The sequence below is a fragment of the Colletotrichum jinshuiense genome, chromosome 5 (genome assembly GCF_051148585.1).
Source record: "Colletotrichum jinshuiense chromosome 5, complete sequence".
Taxonomy (NCBI): Eukaryota; Fungi; Ascomycota; class Sordariomycetes; order Glomerellales; family Glomerellaceae; genus Colletotrichum; species Colletotrichum jinshuiense.
Window position 1 is genome coordinate 4,554,356 of NC_139312.1, and position 14,095 is coordinate 4,568,450.

At 50.8% G+C, this 14,095-nt stretch overlaps 5 protein-coding genes across 5 annotated transcripts; 2 read left to right on the top strand and 3 right to left on the bottom strand.

The window, feature by feature from the left end:
• Window positions 1-374: 374 nt before the first annotated feature.
• Window positions 375-2,615, bottom strand: EsH8_V_001095 (uncharacterized protein; the record flags this gene model as incomplete). The annotated part of the gene is made up of 7 exons (XM_083273611.1): window positions 375-417; window positions 628-822; window positions 880-1,184; window positions 1,246-1,507; window positions 1,563-2,139; window positions 2,195-2,450; window positions 2,520-2,615. 7 exons carry the CDS (start codon window positions 2,613-2,615, stop codon window positions 375-377), a joined length of 1,734 nt encoding a protein of 577 aa, XP_083126326.1.
• A 2,780-nt stretch (window positions 2,616-5,395) lies between these two features.
• On the bottom strand, window positions 5,396-5,822 carry EsH8_V_001096 (uncharacterized protein; the record flags this gene model as incomplete). Its single annotated transcript, XM_083273612.1, has 2 exons — window positions 5,396-5,612; window positions 5,713-5,822. 2 exons carry the CDS (start codon window positions 5,820-5,822, stop codon window positions 5,396-5,398), a joined length of 327 nt encoding a protein of 108 aa, XP_083126327.1.
• Window positions 5,823-7,339: 1,517 nt separating this feature from the next.
• EsH8_V_001097 (uncharacterized protein) lies at window positions 7,340-8,080 on the top strand (the record flags this gene model as incomplete). The annotated part of the gene is made up of 1 exon (XM_083273613.1): window positions 7,340-8,080. One exon carries the CDS (start codon window positions 7,340-7,342, stop codon window positions 8,078-8,080), a length of 741 nt encoding a protein of 246 aa, XP_083126328.1.
• A 1,022-nt stretch (window positions 8,081-9,102) lies between these two features.
• EsH8_V_001098 (uncharacterized protein) lies at window positions 9,103-9,771 on the top strand (the record flags this gene model as incomplete). Its single annotated transcript, XM_083273614.1, has 3 exons — window positions 9,103-9,262; window positions 9,317-9,647; window positions 9,723-9,771. The coding sequence occupies 3 exons, from the start codon at window positions 9,103-9,105 to the stop codon at window positions 9,769-9,771; spliced, it is 540 nt and encodes a 179-aa protein (XP_083126329.1).
• Window positions 9,772-9,882: 111 nt separating this feature from the next.
• On the bottom strand, window positions 9,883-12,500 carry EsH8_V_001099 (Metallo-dependent phosphatase-like protein; the record flags this gene model as incomplete). The annotated part of the gene is made up of 6 exons (XM_083273615.1): window positions 9,883-9,998; window positions 10,590-10,958; window positions 11,102-11,691; window positions 11,764-12,083; window positions 12,149-12,235; window positions 12,306-12,500. 6 exons carry the CDS (start codon window positions 12,498-12,500, stop codon window positions 9,883-9,885), a joined length of 1,677 nt encoding a protein of 558 aa, XP_083126330.1.
• Window positions 12,501-14,095: the final 1,595 nt, after the last annotated feature.

The following is a 14,095-nucleotide window of genomic DNA, read 5'->3' on the forward strand; positions in this document are numbered from 1 at the left end:
CAAGTACAGAGTTATGAAGTTCCATGTTCTAGGCAAATTCCCGTCAATTTCCAGTTAGCAACTAATAGCTGGCGATATGAGCCAGTCAATCATGTGGCGTGATTGGATGGGTTCCGAACGCAGGGTCTCGTTGAGGATACTCAAGCTGGGGAGTTAGTAGTTGTCACTAATGCTTTGAGGATGGCTGATGCCCTGGAACCAAGTCCTGCATATCGTGTGTGGCGAAGATGCAGATTTTTTAGAGAGAAGAACTCCGCCAAGAGTATTATACCATGGGTAACTATCTTGGGTCATTTTCAAGGGAAAGCATGAGTGAGGCCGCGGAGCTGCGATTCTTGTGGCGCGGAGTTCTGTTAGGGACTTAGTGCGTCTTCCTAGCCAACAAACGTGACGTCTTTTCCGCATCTTCCGGGGCTCCTGAGGCCCCGAATCAATTAATTATCATACGAGAGGAACTCCTGCGGTTTTACAAGCACGAATAAAGTTCAATCTGGAAGGAAGATGCCTCGCTATGCTGGCATTCATACCTGCTTGATTTCGGTAGAAGCACCCCTAGTTACACCTGCATGCAGAATCACTCCCGACGTTGATCAATGCCTTAGCCGCTCCTCGCTCCGCGACACTCACACTCGCTTCCACTCCAGGTAGCACTCCTTGCTCGAAAGTCCTCCGCAAAGAAGCCGATCAAACTCTTCCTGGGCACCGGGCTGGCCAGGGCTCAGCTTCAGTCTGAACGGCCACTTCTCGATCACTGTGTGCTCACTCTTCATCGCGGCTCCGATGGCCTGGGCGGTCTCGGAGAACTTCAACTTCGCAGCGTGCCTGAGACCGTAGTTAGCGTTGGTCTTGGAATCATTGATCGGCAAACAGCCTACTTACCGGTCAAAGATGGAGTCATGTGAGAAGACACAATCACGTGCCATCATGACCTTGAAGAGGGTGGGGTCATTATGGGTGGATGGTATTCGGACGAGAGGCACGTATTGGAGAATCCGACTGATTGTGAGGTCCCCTGCCGCCATGTCTGCCATTCTATCCAAGTCGGTGAGATTCTCGTCGACGACGTTCATGAATAAGGTGATCAGCGTCGCGTGAGGATTCTCGAGAGGACTCTGGAGCAGAGGGACCATGTAGGCGAGCGTGCAATGAATTCCAAGATATCCAGCGTCCGATATGTTGGAGACCTACGCACAATTTATTAGACAATGACGTCTTGTAGCACAATATTTCTCAGTCCCTGCTTACCTCGATTCGGCTGTAAAAATTGCCCTCAAGATACTCGGGGAGGGCAGAAGCGTCCATCTGGAACAGTCGAAATGAGACCCGCATGTCCGAGAGACGATGGTGAAACGCACGAAGCAGCGTTCGAAGATAGATGAATAGCTTGCCGTAGATATCGGCTGTTGCAGGGCCGACTGAGGTCTCGTGGACCTCCTTTGAAGACCATCCAGTGAGGGGATCGGTATTGTCGTGCATAGGCCAGCTCTCTGTGTCCTGGAACAGGGTGCTGAGGTTTGTTAGTCAAAACTTCACCTCAACGACAAACGCAATGTAATACTTACGGGTTGGGCTGGTGAAAGTCGTTGCGCGAAGCTCCAAACGGGAGAAGAATTCCGTCTTCCCGAAAACGAGTCAATGCAACTCGATGGAATGGGGCCTGAAACAAGAGATGACGGTCACGGATATCCTTTCTGTCAGCAGCGAGGGTGACACTCTTGCGAATCTCGTTTGCCCGCTCCACCGTTAGGCCCTTTGGGGTTTCTGTGAAGGTAAGGAGAGTATCCCACGCGGACTTTTCCAGTACAAGCCTCATTGAGCGCTGGCCAAATGTCCAGGTCTTCGCCATGAGCCTGTTAGGGGCCTTTCCTTTGAGCTTGTGGCATACTTCCTCGATGATGGGACGAATCCGTTGTTGGAGGATGTCGAGATCGGACTTGCGAAGGAGGGCCGAGTACCAGACGTGAATGATGCAGTCTATGGCGTCGTCGGTGTCGTCGACCACGAGGGCCACAAGTAGCAAGATGACATTCCGGGCGACGATGTCGAGATCACGGTCATTCATCGTCACCTCGAGGGTCTGGCTGTAGCTTTCGGGGAGCTGGGCGATAGTCTTTATGACGTTTCGAAGGTCTCCAGAAGCTTCATGTGACGAGTCAGTTTGGCTTCAGCGTTCGGGAAGAAACGCGGTACTCACCAGCGAACAGGAGACGCAACTGCTCATCATAAGCCTCGCCTTCGTTGGCTCCAAGCTTAAGAACATCAAAGGCAGGAACGTTGCCCCAGAGATACTTTCTGCCTTCGTAGGTCGTCACAGCCGGGTCATCTCCAACAAACGCAGGCAGTCGGTTCTCCAGGACCCAATCGGGCTGCCATATGCTCATTCCCAGCAGACTTTTGCAATCTTTTCTGTGGGTAGCCCAGTGAGATTTCTGGCATTCAGCACCACAGTACTGGAGAACTCGTTTAGCAGGGGAAGAAGCAATGAGAATGCCAGCCTATGCTGAGAATTTGGCACCTACCGTGATGAGACGGCAGTCCTTGCAAGCGAATCTGCCGATCTTGTTGCAAATGGCGTTGTTAAGCGCCCAGTTGGCGCAGAGGGGCTGGGACATCATCTCGTCGTTATGACTTGCCACTTGGGAAGGTTTAGAGTGGTTGGAAGAGGAAAGTCTGAATTTGCCCGAGAGTTTGCAAACTTTGTGTAGTTGCAGGTGCTTCCATGAATTTCCAGGCGGCTGGTGGAAATGGTGAAGTGGGTGGTTAAGGTGCCTGAAAGGGCTGCCGTTTGCACAAGCCAACGCGACCAAATAAGGAAGAACCAAACTTCGAGATGGAAAGCCTAGAAATAGAAGGAGCGAATGACTCTGCACAAAAAGCTGGGAATACCGAGATGCAGCAAAGCAATGTTCCACTCCACGTCAACACTTTTCTGGGTGCATTCGATGCAAAAGGCCGAATAACTGCAAGTAAAGAGATGCCGTATGAAATGGTACTGGCCTGATGCCATGTGAGTTTCAGGACCCCACTGTTTGGGTCGTTCGGATGGCGTTTGTCCCATCGGCCTGTACCAGATACCCGAAGATATCAAGACTACCAGCCCAATAACGGGGTAGAGACCGGGACACTCTGCTTCATGTGCTGCATGTCTGGAAATCTCTCTCACTTTCGCCTTATGGAGCCTAGAAACTGCAAAGAATGCCTACAGTCAAGCCCCATTAAAAAGTCAAAGAGGCGGTAAGCTACGGCTCAATCATATGCAAACAGCGAAACCAAGGTGTGTATGCTGGCACTGGCATCCTGGCATGCGGCTAGGCAGAAACCACTCAGATCATGGTCTAGCAATATTCCAAGTTTCCCATCAATCAGCACGTGGGTATGGGTCATTACTTCAGTGCCTTGCATGATAGGTCCACGAAGTATACCAGTCTTGGTTTTCAAAACACAAACCAATGGTTCTGGCGTGGTGCCTCGCGATCTCAAGGTTAAGTCTAAGTGCGAGTCCCGAAAGTGACTTGTTCTTACTGAGTCCGCGCAGACATATTCTTACCCACACTCCTTTATTAACCAATCAGTGATTCCAAAAGACATACCGCGGTGGGGCTTTGACATCGGTCTCGGGAACACCCACAACTGGGCACAGCTTGCCGACGTCAAATCCGAGGCGTGATCGAAATTTGGCCCGTCTTCCTCGCCGCATCCGGCCTGGTCCCTTCAACTTCAACAGCACGTAGGACGACAGCTTGCTCTAAGCCATTTAAAACCGAAACCGCCAGCCTCCAAGGAGAGCCTAGGGGTAAGGATTGTTTCTAAATCCAAATTGCAAGCCAGATGAGCCGATTTTGACTAAGATACAGAAGCAGAGCCTGATTTAAGGGCCAGATACATACGGTCAGACTGGGCAGAAGCATTATCAAGCCGTGGTTATTCGTAGATGGAACCCCCAGCAAGTAAAAAGAAAGACAAGGATTAGAATTTATTTTTTTCATTTAAAAAATAAAAATAAAAATAAACAACGCAGCTAAGGGTGCGTGTGTACACTTTTAACTACCTGAACAACCCGCCGCTGCTACGTTAGATCTCATCATGAATGGCAATCGTCAATCAGAGAGAGCAGGGTATGTTGACGCGCTTGTGTAGCGCGCTTGGAGCATGGCCTGACGTTGCTCAATTATATGGGGCGGGTGATGTGATGAGCGCGACAAAAGACCCCACTCAGTCTCCACGACCCACAATTGCACGAGAAAACTTTTCACTATCCACGCACCATTATAATGCTTTCCTGGCTCGTTCTCATCAACAATCAAGGCAGATGTATCATCTGCCCGGCTAGCTCAATCGGTAGAGCGTGAGACTCTTAATCTCAAGGTTGTGGGTTCGACCCCCACGTCGGGCTCAATTCCCGTCAGCGATTGACACCAATCTCTTTCTTTTTGCTTTTTTTGCTTCTGCATCAGATTGCTAAAGCATCCTCACATTTGGTATCATTAGTTTTGCTGCTCTACCTGTCATCTGAGCCCGCACACCATTGAATTGTTATACTTCTACGTATACAAAAAAGACCAGTGCTTTGGCAAACCCGATTTACTTGTTCTTGCTGGGGTGCTGCTCCTCTGTATGCTGCTAATAAATGGCATTGACCTGACCCCCACATGGCCGCAACCAATATCGCTCGATCCAAGGAAAAAAACTGATCGGAGAAATCGTCAAGGGCGTACACAACTCGGCATCGGAGGCTCATCCATTTCAATTCCGGCATCGAGTTTGAAGTTATTGGAGTCATTGTTGGAGTCGAGGCTATCGCTGCTGCCATCACGTCTTGAGGCAACACTATGCATATTGAGAATGTGAGAATTTGAGAAAAAAGAGTCGAGTAGCATGGCTTGGCCCATCAATTCACGGGGTTACACAAATTTACGCGTTTTTTGATGCCGCCAAAAATGAAAGAATCCAACCATTAACTATCACAGCCATGACCGTCCAACAAATAGACCGCATTCCACCCACCCAGTATCTTTGTCCGTTGCATCCCAAGACTCTTTGAGCTAAACTTGGTGAAGCTTGGGAACTAGCCAGACGTGCATTCCGCTCACTGTCAATAAGACTGACTTCTGCGGACTCTTGGCGAATCGGGCCAGGATAATCACAGGCGGCCGAATGCAAGTTTCCAGGGCAGCTTGGCCACACGCTTCCACAAGGGCTCTTTGGCGGATGCAGCTGCTGTGAGCAGAAAAGGCGCGTTTTCGCCGTCGTCCTCAGCCGGGCCGAGAGGACGACGACAGGTGAAACCATCCGCGGAGGGTCGGAAGCGACTGCTGGCAAAGTAATCGTGCGCTTCGAGGTCATCATCGCCTTTCTCAGTATCTCTGCTAGTATCGACATGTACTCGAGCTACTTTCTACATCGCTGAGCAGAAATGCGAGGGGGTAGAGATTCTGATGGTGGATCTGGCGGCTCTGACGAGGGTTTGAAGAATCGCGAGTTTGTAAAGGGAGACGGTGGTTATAATACTCTTGGATACAGTCGTGTACTTCGGGTTCTCGTCATTCTCGTCATCCTCGTCATCCTCGTCATCCTCGTCATCTGAATTCAGAGGGGGTAGATGAGGGCCGAGCCTAGGAATCATCAGCTTTGATCACAAAAAGACGAATTATTTTTTGGTGCGCCACGCGGTTCCAAGGCTTCGCTTGAAGTGAGTGAGGGCGTATTCCGTACCTGAGAGGGCGAGGATGGACATCATCGCAGAGGTCGTCTTGGGTAATGAAGTCGTAGCTACCATCAAGGGATGCAATCCTTTTCTGTGGCGCGCCGCTTTGAGGATCCATGGTTTGTTTGAATAACCTTTGCAAAATTGCGCGAAACATGGTGTTGTAGTCGAGAAGTACGAGTGCCCGGTAGGAACGTCGTGGGAAGGTGTTGCCGGTCGAGTTGCCGGTCGACGTGACGCTATGCGAATAGTGGATTAGTGTAGTAGCCCCACTTGCTTTGGTAAGACACTTAGTTTTCATGTTCGTTGATGGCGTGTTATTCGATTGGCTAATGAACGCAGAAGTGGGGGTCACCGCCACGGACGTTGGGAAAGAGCGCTGGCGAGGGGGTCGGCATCATTCATTGCCGGGATAGTGCAACGCCAGACCACATGGCTTCAAGGGAAGACATGTTTCGGAAAGGGCACAAAGTAGCGGAAATATTCAAGAAGCTCCGAGGTTGTTGTCCCCAATAGCGAGGGGCATAACGTCGTTGGAGACACTGGGCCGGGCTCCTTGTGTATCAGTGGCAGCGTCAGAACGGATAAATGTCGGCAAATAATCGGTGAGGCTAGGTTGGTCTCGGTGTCTTCGGTGACGCTGGTGATCGCAATCATGGTGTCTCCAAAGAAGGCCGGTATTCCTTGACTGCCTACCGGCCTGGATGAGTACGGCTCCCATCTTGAAGTCGTCCGCTTTGCGCCAAAAGAATACATAACTGTTGGCAATGGCATTATTTTATATCCCACATCGCGATTCAACATCCCATCTTTCTTGCGCGCCAAACCTGCGAGCAAACTGCCTACCCACCCACATAATTGTCTCCTCCCTTCCCTCTCCAATCGGTTTCTGATCCGGATTGATCAATACCTGTCTACTCTCAATCATTCTTCTGTCTCTCCTCAGCCACTCTAACATAGTTATCTCTCTTTTTCTCTCTACTCTCTCCAACGCCATCAAAATTTAACATCATCTCCATGCCCCCCATCCCAAACGTCACTCTTGCGTATAAGAACGGATAGCTGGGCTTAGCACCATACTGGCTGTTCATGTCTCTGCATGAGTAGGACTTCCCCTCTTGTCCCCCATACCACCGCTGTTCTCTTAATTGGCCGTTCTTTGGGCCGCCAACTCTTTTCCGGAGCCCTGCAGCTACTATACACTGACGGCAGCCATCGCTTCAAAGACGCCGAACGTGCCAATTCTCGTCAGTAATATAGCTTCCGGCCCTGGCCTCCGCTTTCCCCCAACATTGATTTAGCCGTCACGCAAACCGTGTAGCAACACCTCCCCGTCCACAGACACAACACCGGTCCCAACCACAGTCTACGGATCCCCTCGATGCCCATATTGGCCTCTCTTGCCACTACTTTTCTCTCCCTACATATGCGATCTTGCACCTTCTCGCCGCTGAGTTGCTAACGCCGCTCTTCAATTAAATAAAAGAGGTCTATACCAGAACGCGGCAAACCTCAACGACCCCACTAATTTGGGAAGTAACACCAACCGCCGTTGCTGGTACTTAACCCGGTCTAAACAGGTGCACGGGTTTCTTAAAGATGACGCAGGGACAGGGCAGGAAGACACCCGCGCCAATGGTCCCTAAAACCCCCGCTGGCCGCGGAGCTGCATCTTCGAAGCCGAAAGCTACAACTGCGGCCCCGAAAGTCACACCTGTGACAAAGGAGTCCAGAGAGACGGCCATACCTAAACGCGAAGAGGCTCTCGCTCGTCTTGTCAAGGCCTTCGAGAAATCCTCTGACACGAAGCTCTATCATGATACACGTGAATGGGTCAAGGATTTCTACCGCCAGCGTGAGAAGAAGAGTTCCCACACATGCCTCAGCTCAGACCCATTCTTCCGCAAAGTTACTACTGCTTTGGATAAAGTCGTCAAGGCATTCACCTCAGGCCACCCCTGGGAAGAGTATCTCCCCTCTCGCGCCACAATAATCGGTACAACATTTCTTCATCAGCCTGGCAGCTGCAGTGGTAACATTGTCGGTGCCCTGATCACGATCCAACGCCTCGATCTTATCTCTATCCCGGAGATTATTTACACCAGCCGCACGCAGAATACCGCAAACCTTAATGTTGCTATCGACGACCGTGTCGCCAATCTCCAGACTGATATACAAGGTATAAACGATAGTGTCACGGTAGCGCAGAATAACGCTTCCGAAGCCAAATCGGCCGCGGAGGCAGCTCAGAGCAGCATCGGTGACGTGGTTAAGACCAATAGCCAGGTCGTTGGAAACCTCCGTAAAAAGGGCGAGAAGATCAAGGCCCACGCCTCAAAGCTCGATGACATCGAGAAACGCCTCAAAGCTCGATGACATCGAGAAACGCCTCAAAGCCGTCGAAAGTCAGCTTGCCGTGCTTAACAAGAAGGACGGAAATACAAACGCCCTTGATGAGTTCAAAAAGGGTCCGTTTGCCGAACTTGTCGCACGCTTCAACACTGCTAACGGAGAACTCGACGAGCTAAGGAGGGGTAATCAGCTGAAGCGCCCTGGCGCCGCTGCGGCGGTCGTTTCTGAGCACGAGGATACGCGCGCCCCAAAGCGTCGATTCCCTATCCCAATCGATAGCGATGACGAAGACGCGGAAACGTCCTGAGCACATGGTTAGATGAACGGGACGAATGGGGTATGGGACGGGGACTGAGAACAGTGGCAATTTTGACTCGGAAGTAAACTGTAGCAATCGGAACGACACTTTCCTAATCTCTGCTTTCTACTTGCTTTACGCTATGCTTCATGTTGTACTTAGCCACCTCTCCTGCCTTCCACAGCAGATAAATCCCACCGTCAGATCCTCAACGGCTGCCAGAAGGGCAGGGTCGCTTAACAGCGCAGACTAGTTACCCGTTCATCTTGGCTTTTCGTGATAACATCGAGAGGGGAGCGATCAAAGGTACAAGCTCTTCAAGGCTATGTACATCATTATGTCGCGCTGGCTGGTCGGATTGACAGGTGGCAGGCGTTTAGCTCAACATACGCTATAAGTTGCCTCGGTTGACTTTTTCTAATGTCTTGGCAGGGAGAAGTCTGCATTATGTCACAAAAACGACGCCGTTAATTGCGGGCAGCAATTAACGCCTTATATCTCTCGTGACACATTCTCAATTAGAGGTTCTATGACACCCGCCCTTGGCATTGTCGTACTTCTTTTATGCCCCGGCTTGTCATGTGTCTAGGGTGGAACAATCATCATCCCATGGGAATCCGACGAACCAACTCTTATCTGCGAAAACGAGCCACCGGCCAGCTCTGATGCGGCGCCCTACAGCTTCACTATTAAGGACATCAAGTCGCCCACCTGGGGCGAGCACCCTCTCGCCGGAACGCCTTTTGGAATGAAGAGATCAGGATTCCACCGCTGGGGTTTCGTCATCTACAGGGTAACATACGATGACGATGCGATGTGGGAGTGCTACTTCGAGGTGCTTAAGCTCTCTGCACGAGACGTTCTAGTTAACGAGGGAGGCGACGTACTTCTCGAGCAGTACATGGACTGTAGGCAATCCTGACCCGCCTCCAACGTCAAACGCATTTTAATGACAGCTCCAGGGCCGGTCATTTCGGACCGGGCCACGCTCGACGGCGCGTCCAAGGCCGATGTACGAAGGCACTTTAAATCCTGGTGTGCGGCCCGCAGCGAAGAGCGCGACAGCCCCGGCGCCACTAGGTTTAGGGTGCGACGGCTGCCGCGGCTTAAGCACTGCATCTACGTGAACCGCAAGTGCCTCGACACGGTGGCCGAGTTACCGGCCGACTATACCGAGGCCCTGGGGGAACTGCCCCAATCCAACGTAGTGGTCGTGGTGATTGACGGCGCTTTTAAGGAGAGGATTCCCGGCGACGACCAAGGCTACCCTGATGTTGAGGGCTGCACAGAGAGGTATGTGGGTTGGAGGTATGAAGACATGGATATGCTGGTCGACACGTATGAAGAGCCTCATGGTTACCCATTAAGCGGCATCGACTATAAGCGGCCGCCTCTCATCTCACCCACCGGATTCTAATCCATGCCTGGATAAGGTAGACTGAATCCACGGCTGCGTTTTGCGGCTTGAAATCCATCGAGACGTATGAGATACAATGCTTTTTCCGGTTACCACGGGCTTTTGGTGTTGTTAGATTACGTGACCAGAATACGGGTGGGCGGTCAGCAGCAGCCGGTCGCCGGCCGCGGCAGCGGCCACAACAGAGGAGCTCGGAGATTCCGTCTCCGGGCTGACAACAGCTATATCTACGCTTCCACTGTTACTGCTGTCAACCTTTTAGTTTCTCTTCTACATATCGATTTAAAGCTTCCGAATATACCATATTGACATTCGGCGAGCTCCAGCCCCTACGGGCAGTCCTGTTGTATACAACAGATACCCTGTGATTCCAACAGATCCTGATTCACGACTGGATTTGGTGAGGATCCACTTTATTTATATTGACAAACAGCACAGTCTCTTTCCTATCATGCCTTCCTAAACATACGAGGCAGAGGTCAATGAAGTCTTGAATGGATTCTATTAAGGAGTTGTTGAAACTCGTATAGTGGATGCAAAAGACAGACTTCATGCATGCTCCTGTTGCTCTTCCAGTAGCCTCACCAACAACTGAAGCTGATTCTTCTGAACCGCAAGGGATCCGATGGTTTCCCTTGCCATAGATCGATCACATGCAGCTGGCTTGGACTTTCCGCCCGCTTCCGCCCGTATTCCAAAAGACGCTCCAGGTGTAGGTACGACGCAGTTGTTTTGACTTCGAGCAGCACGAAGCTGGCAGATCTCCGCACTGCGACAGTCGTCATCGCACGGAGGCACGTTCCAGCCCCTGGTCTTACGCGCCCAGTACGCATCAAAAGCAGCTGGATCCTTCTCCAGCGCCATAGTTACGTTGTGCCAGAATGCCGGAGATAGCTCTGTGCTTGGTGAAATGGATGGGTCGACGAGGGTACCATAGGCCTCCTTTGCAGAGTAGTACTTCTTCCAAACAGGCTGAACTTGGAACTCAGGATCAGCCATGTCCGCAATGTAGGTGTCGACGTCCAGGATTCCGAACGTAGCAGCATCAACTGTGTAGATCCTGAATGCCGGCATGCCGGAAAGCGGCGTCATTGAGGGGGCGATGTAGGACACGGCGACTGCGTTAGATGCCGTGCGATGCTCATAGTCGGAATAGCTGACCTGGAAATGGTCCAAATGGGTGTGTCCTGGGGGCTACGTTAGAAAACTTGATGGCTGATGCCGAATAGGATAAAGTACTCACCAAAAAAGACGCCAGCAATTGTCGACCTGTATCGATTCACGACTTGATCGAAGTAATTCGATGCGTCATGAAGCGCGTCAGACGTACCCATTGGCATGTGTCCGACAAGATAAACCCGTTCGCCAGCCTTCTCGGCCCCGTCCAATTCGTTCACAAGCCACTGGATATGGCCACTGGGGTCCCTTTGGACGTCTTGGTACAGCCAAAAGTTGAGAGTGTACCACATGTTGGTGGAGACAGAGATGATGCGCAAGTTAGCCCTAGGTGACAGGATCGAGTATGCGCCAATCTCCTTCGCTTCCGCAGGAGACCCAATCCACCTCTTCCACGCATCTGAAACGACATTGTAAAGCCATTGAGCGCTCCCACTGAGGTGAGAAGGTGGTATAGCGTTTACTGGAGACATCTCGTGGTTCCCGACAGTACCATATATCTGTAAGCCAGCATCAGCCATATGCTGGTACGCCATGCTGATCTCAGCTGAGTTCTGCGCAATGGTTGTGTTCCAGATAGCGTGATCAACAATATCTCCCGTGAAAAGCGCAAAGTCGGGCGCAAACGCTTTGATGGCCTTGTACATGCTTTGCTCGAGACTCAATGGGGCACCGCAGTTATGATCTCCAAATGGACCGGCAGGAAAATCGTTGTTGCCAGGCTCGTCGGCAGGTGTATACGGCCTGCGGTAAAACTTGTTAGCGATTGAAACACGAAATCGGGTTGAAATGCCTCGAAGCGGATAACTGACGTACCTGCAGCACATAGGTTTTGAGCAGTTGGCGTTGGATCCGACGACATAAAGGGGATCGATATGTATATCCGAGAAATGTGCGACCTTAAAAACAGGACGACCAGTTACGTTGACGGTGGTATCCATGTGTGCGGTTGTGTTTATGGGCTGTGGGGGAACCGGGACAGTGTAGGGTTCAACTTCAGGATACTCGCAGAGGCCTAAGAGTGTGGTGCAGAAGATTTGGGCCGTATTGCTGCCAATAACGAGATCTCGGAGACTTGAGGCAATCACAGGGCCCTCAAGAGCGAGGGTTCCATTGCAGACGTCTTCATCTTCGGACTGAACTTGTTCAGCAGACTTCACCAGACCGCACCATGTTACGGCTTTCGGGGCATGGAACTTACAGAAGCAGCAGAGCAGAGTTTCTGCAAAGCCCCAGTAAAGATATCGTCTCCAAAACCTGCAAGTGTCTTCAGGATGAGAAGAATACCCTGTGAATAGATGAGAATCAGCAGGTTCTCATGCCTTCATATACGAGGGTTAGATATGTTTGCCACTTACCTGACATCCAAGGCAATTGTTGTTGCCTGTGAGACTATCCATGATGCCATCAACAGATTTTGGGATATTTTGACCATTGATACTTTCCTGGCGTGGGACACTCAGGCTTTCGGCGGATTGTCCGGCATTGAAAAGTCCCATAACGCCCCATAGATGGAGGCTCGTTGCGGCAAGTGTAACTATAGATATCTTCATACTGGTAATTTTGCAAGAAATAGGAGACTTGTAACAGAAGCTGATGTGTGCAGTGACGACAAATGAATGATTGTAAGTAATGAACGTGCGACGAAGAAAACGGTTGGAATAGGATTATCAGTTAACAAGAGGATCTGTCATTTAATGGCATTATATACGACTTTCTTGTCGAGCAGGTTAACGTTGAACAGGTTATGTCAGCCGAATATTCAACGGCCATTTTACTGCCCTGGTCAGTATGTCTGATCAAGCGAATGCGAGTACAGTTTGCGAACCAACCAGGAGGTGCAGCTGGAGCAGATCTGTGGGCCAGGTTGCCTCTTAGTCTACACGACGACCCACAATGCAAGCCAGAACCTCCCCGCGCGGAGAGAGGGAACCGGACAAATACCCAGCCATAAATTCATTTTCGTGTTTGATTGCCGAAGGTGCCGGAATCTTGGCTGTATGATTAATGGGCTATGGCTAGGGGGTAGGGCATTAGGCAACCTCTCCAGCCACGCCCTCGCCTATGAGCGCTGGTCTTCCTCGAATCATGAAGTGCTGCTTCAGGCGTTCGCATGTCACGAGCAGGTCAAGGCAACCAACTGCGCCACAAAGTAAAAGCTTTGGTAATGATGTACTTCTACCATTATCCCTTGTTCTACACTGCACACCAACTGGTTGGGTGGTAACATCGCAGTACCGTGCTTCGAATGTTCTGTGCTGGAGTCAGCCCAGAGACGGGACAGAGTTTGGGTGCTGAATATCCTGCTAAGGCAGCGTTTTGGTAAGAGATATAGTCATTGCCATCAAATCACTTGTTTTTATACATGTGTTGTTATTTGTATGCTTCTTTGAGTGGGTTGAAGTGCTTTCACACCGAGAATCACAGTGAGGCGAGAGGATGCGCTGCGGACGCGCAGGCAGAACTCCAATACACGGAGGAATAACACCAGTAAGGATTCTAGATACGTTTTATGATTTTGTCAAGTCCCCAAGGAGTAGCTGTTGAACCAGCAGAATTGGCATTGACAGTGTGAGAAACCGATTAGTATTAGATGACATCATTTCCATTTTCATAACAATTGAAGCTCAATTGCTAGCCAAAATTTCGCACTGTAGGAAACAAATCCTGCAGTCTCAGCAGCCAGTATGACCGTATTGTGACATCGAGCGACGCCCCATTAGCCTTTGGCGCTACTGCAATCTACTGACGCCCTGAGAGGGAAAGGTGGAGACGAGATAGTACTGGTCTAGTGTAAGAAGAAGCGGTCTCCATTTCGCATAGAGTTCCTGATTAGAAATAAACTACTTAAATGGAAGCCTTTCTGCCACGGAAATAGACCGGCCGTATGGTTCATTATGCCACGCCCTTGGTCAAGCACTGTCTGTTCATGATAGAAGTCATGGCTCCAATCCGGCTAGGAATCATCGGCCTATCAGGCACAAATCTCAGCAGCTGGGCTTCTGTGGCTCACTTGCCCTACCTCCTTTCCTCCCGTGGCAGGGCTCAATACCAAATCGTCGCACTATGCAACTCGAGCATAGAGTCCGCGCGGCAAGCGATTGAAACATTCCAACTGTCTCCAGGGACTCGAACGTACGACAGTCCC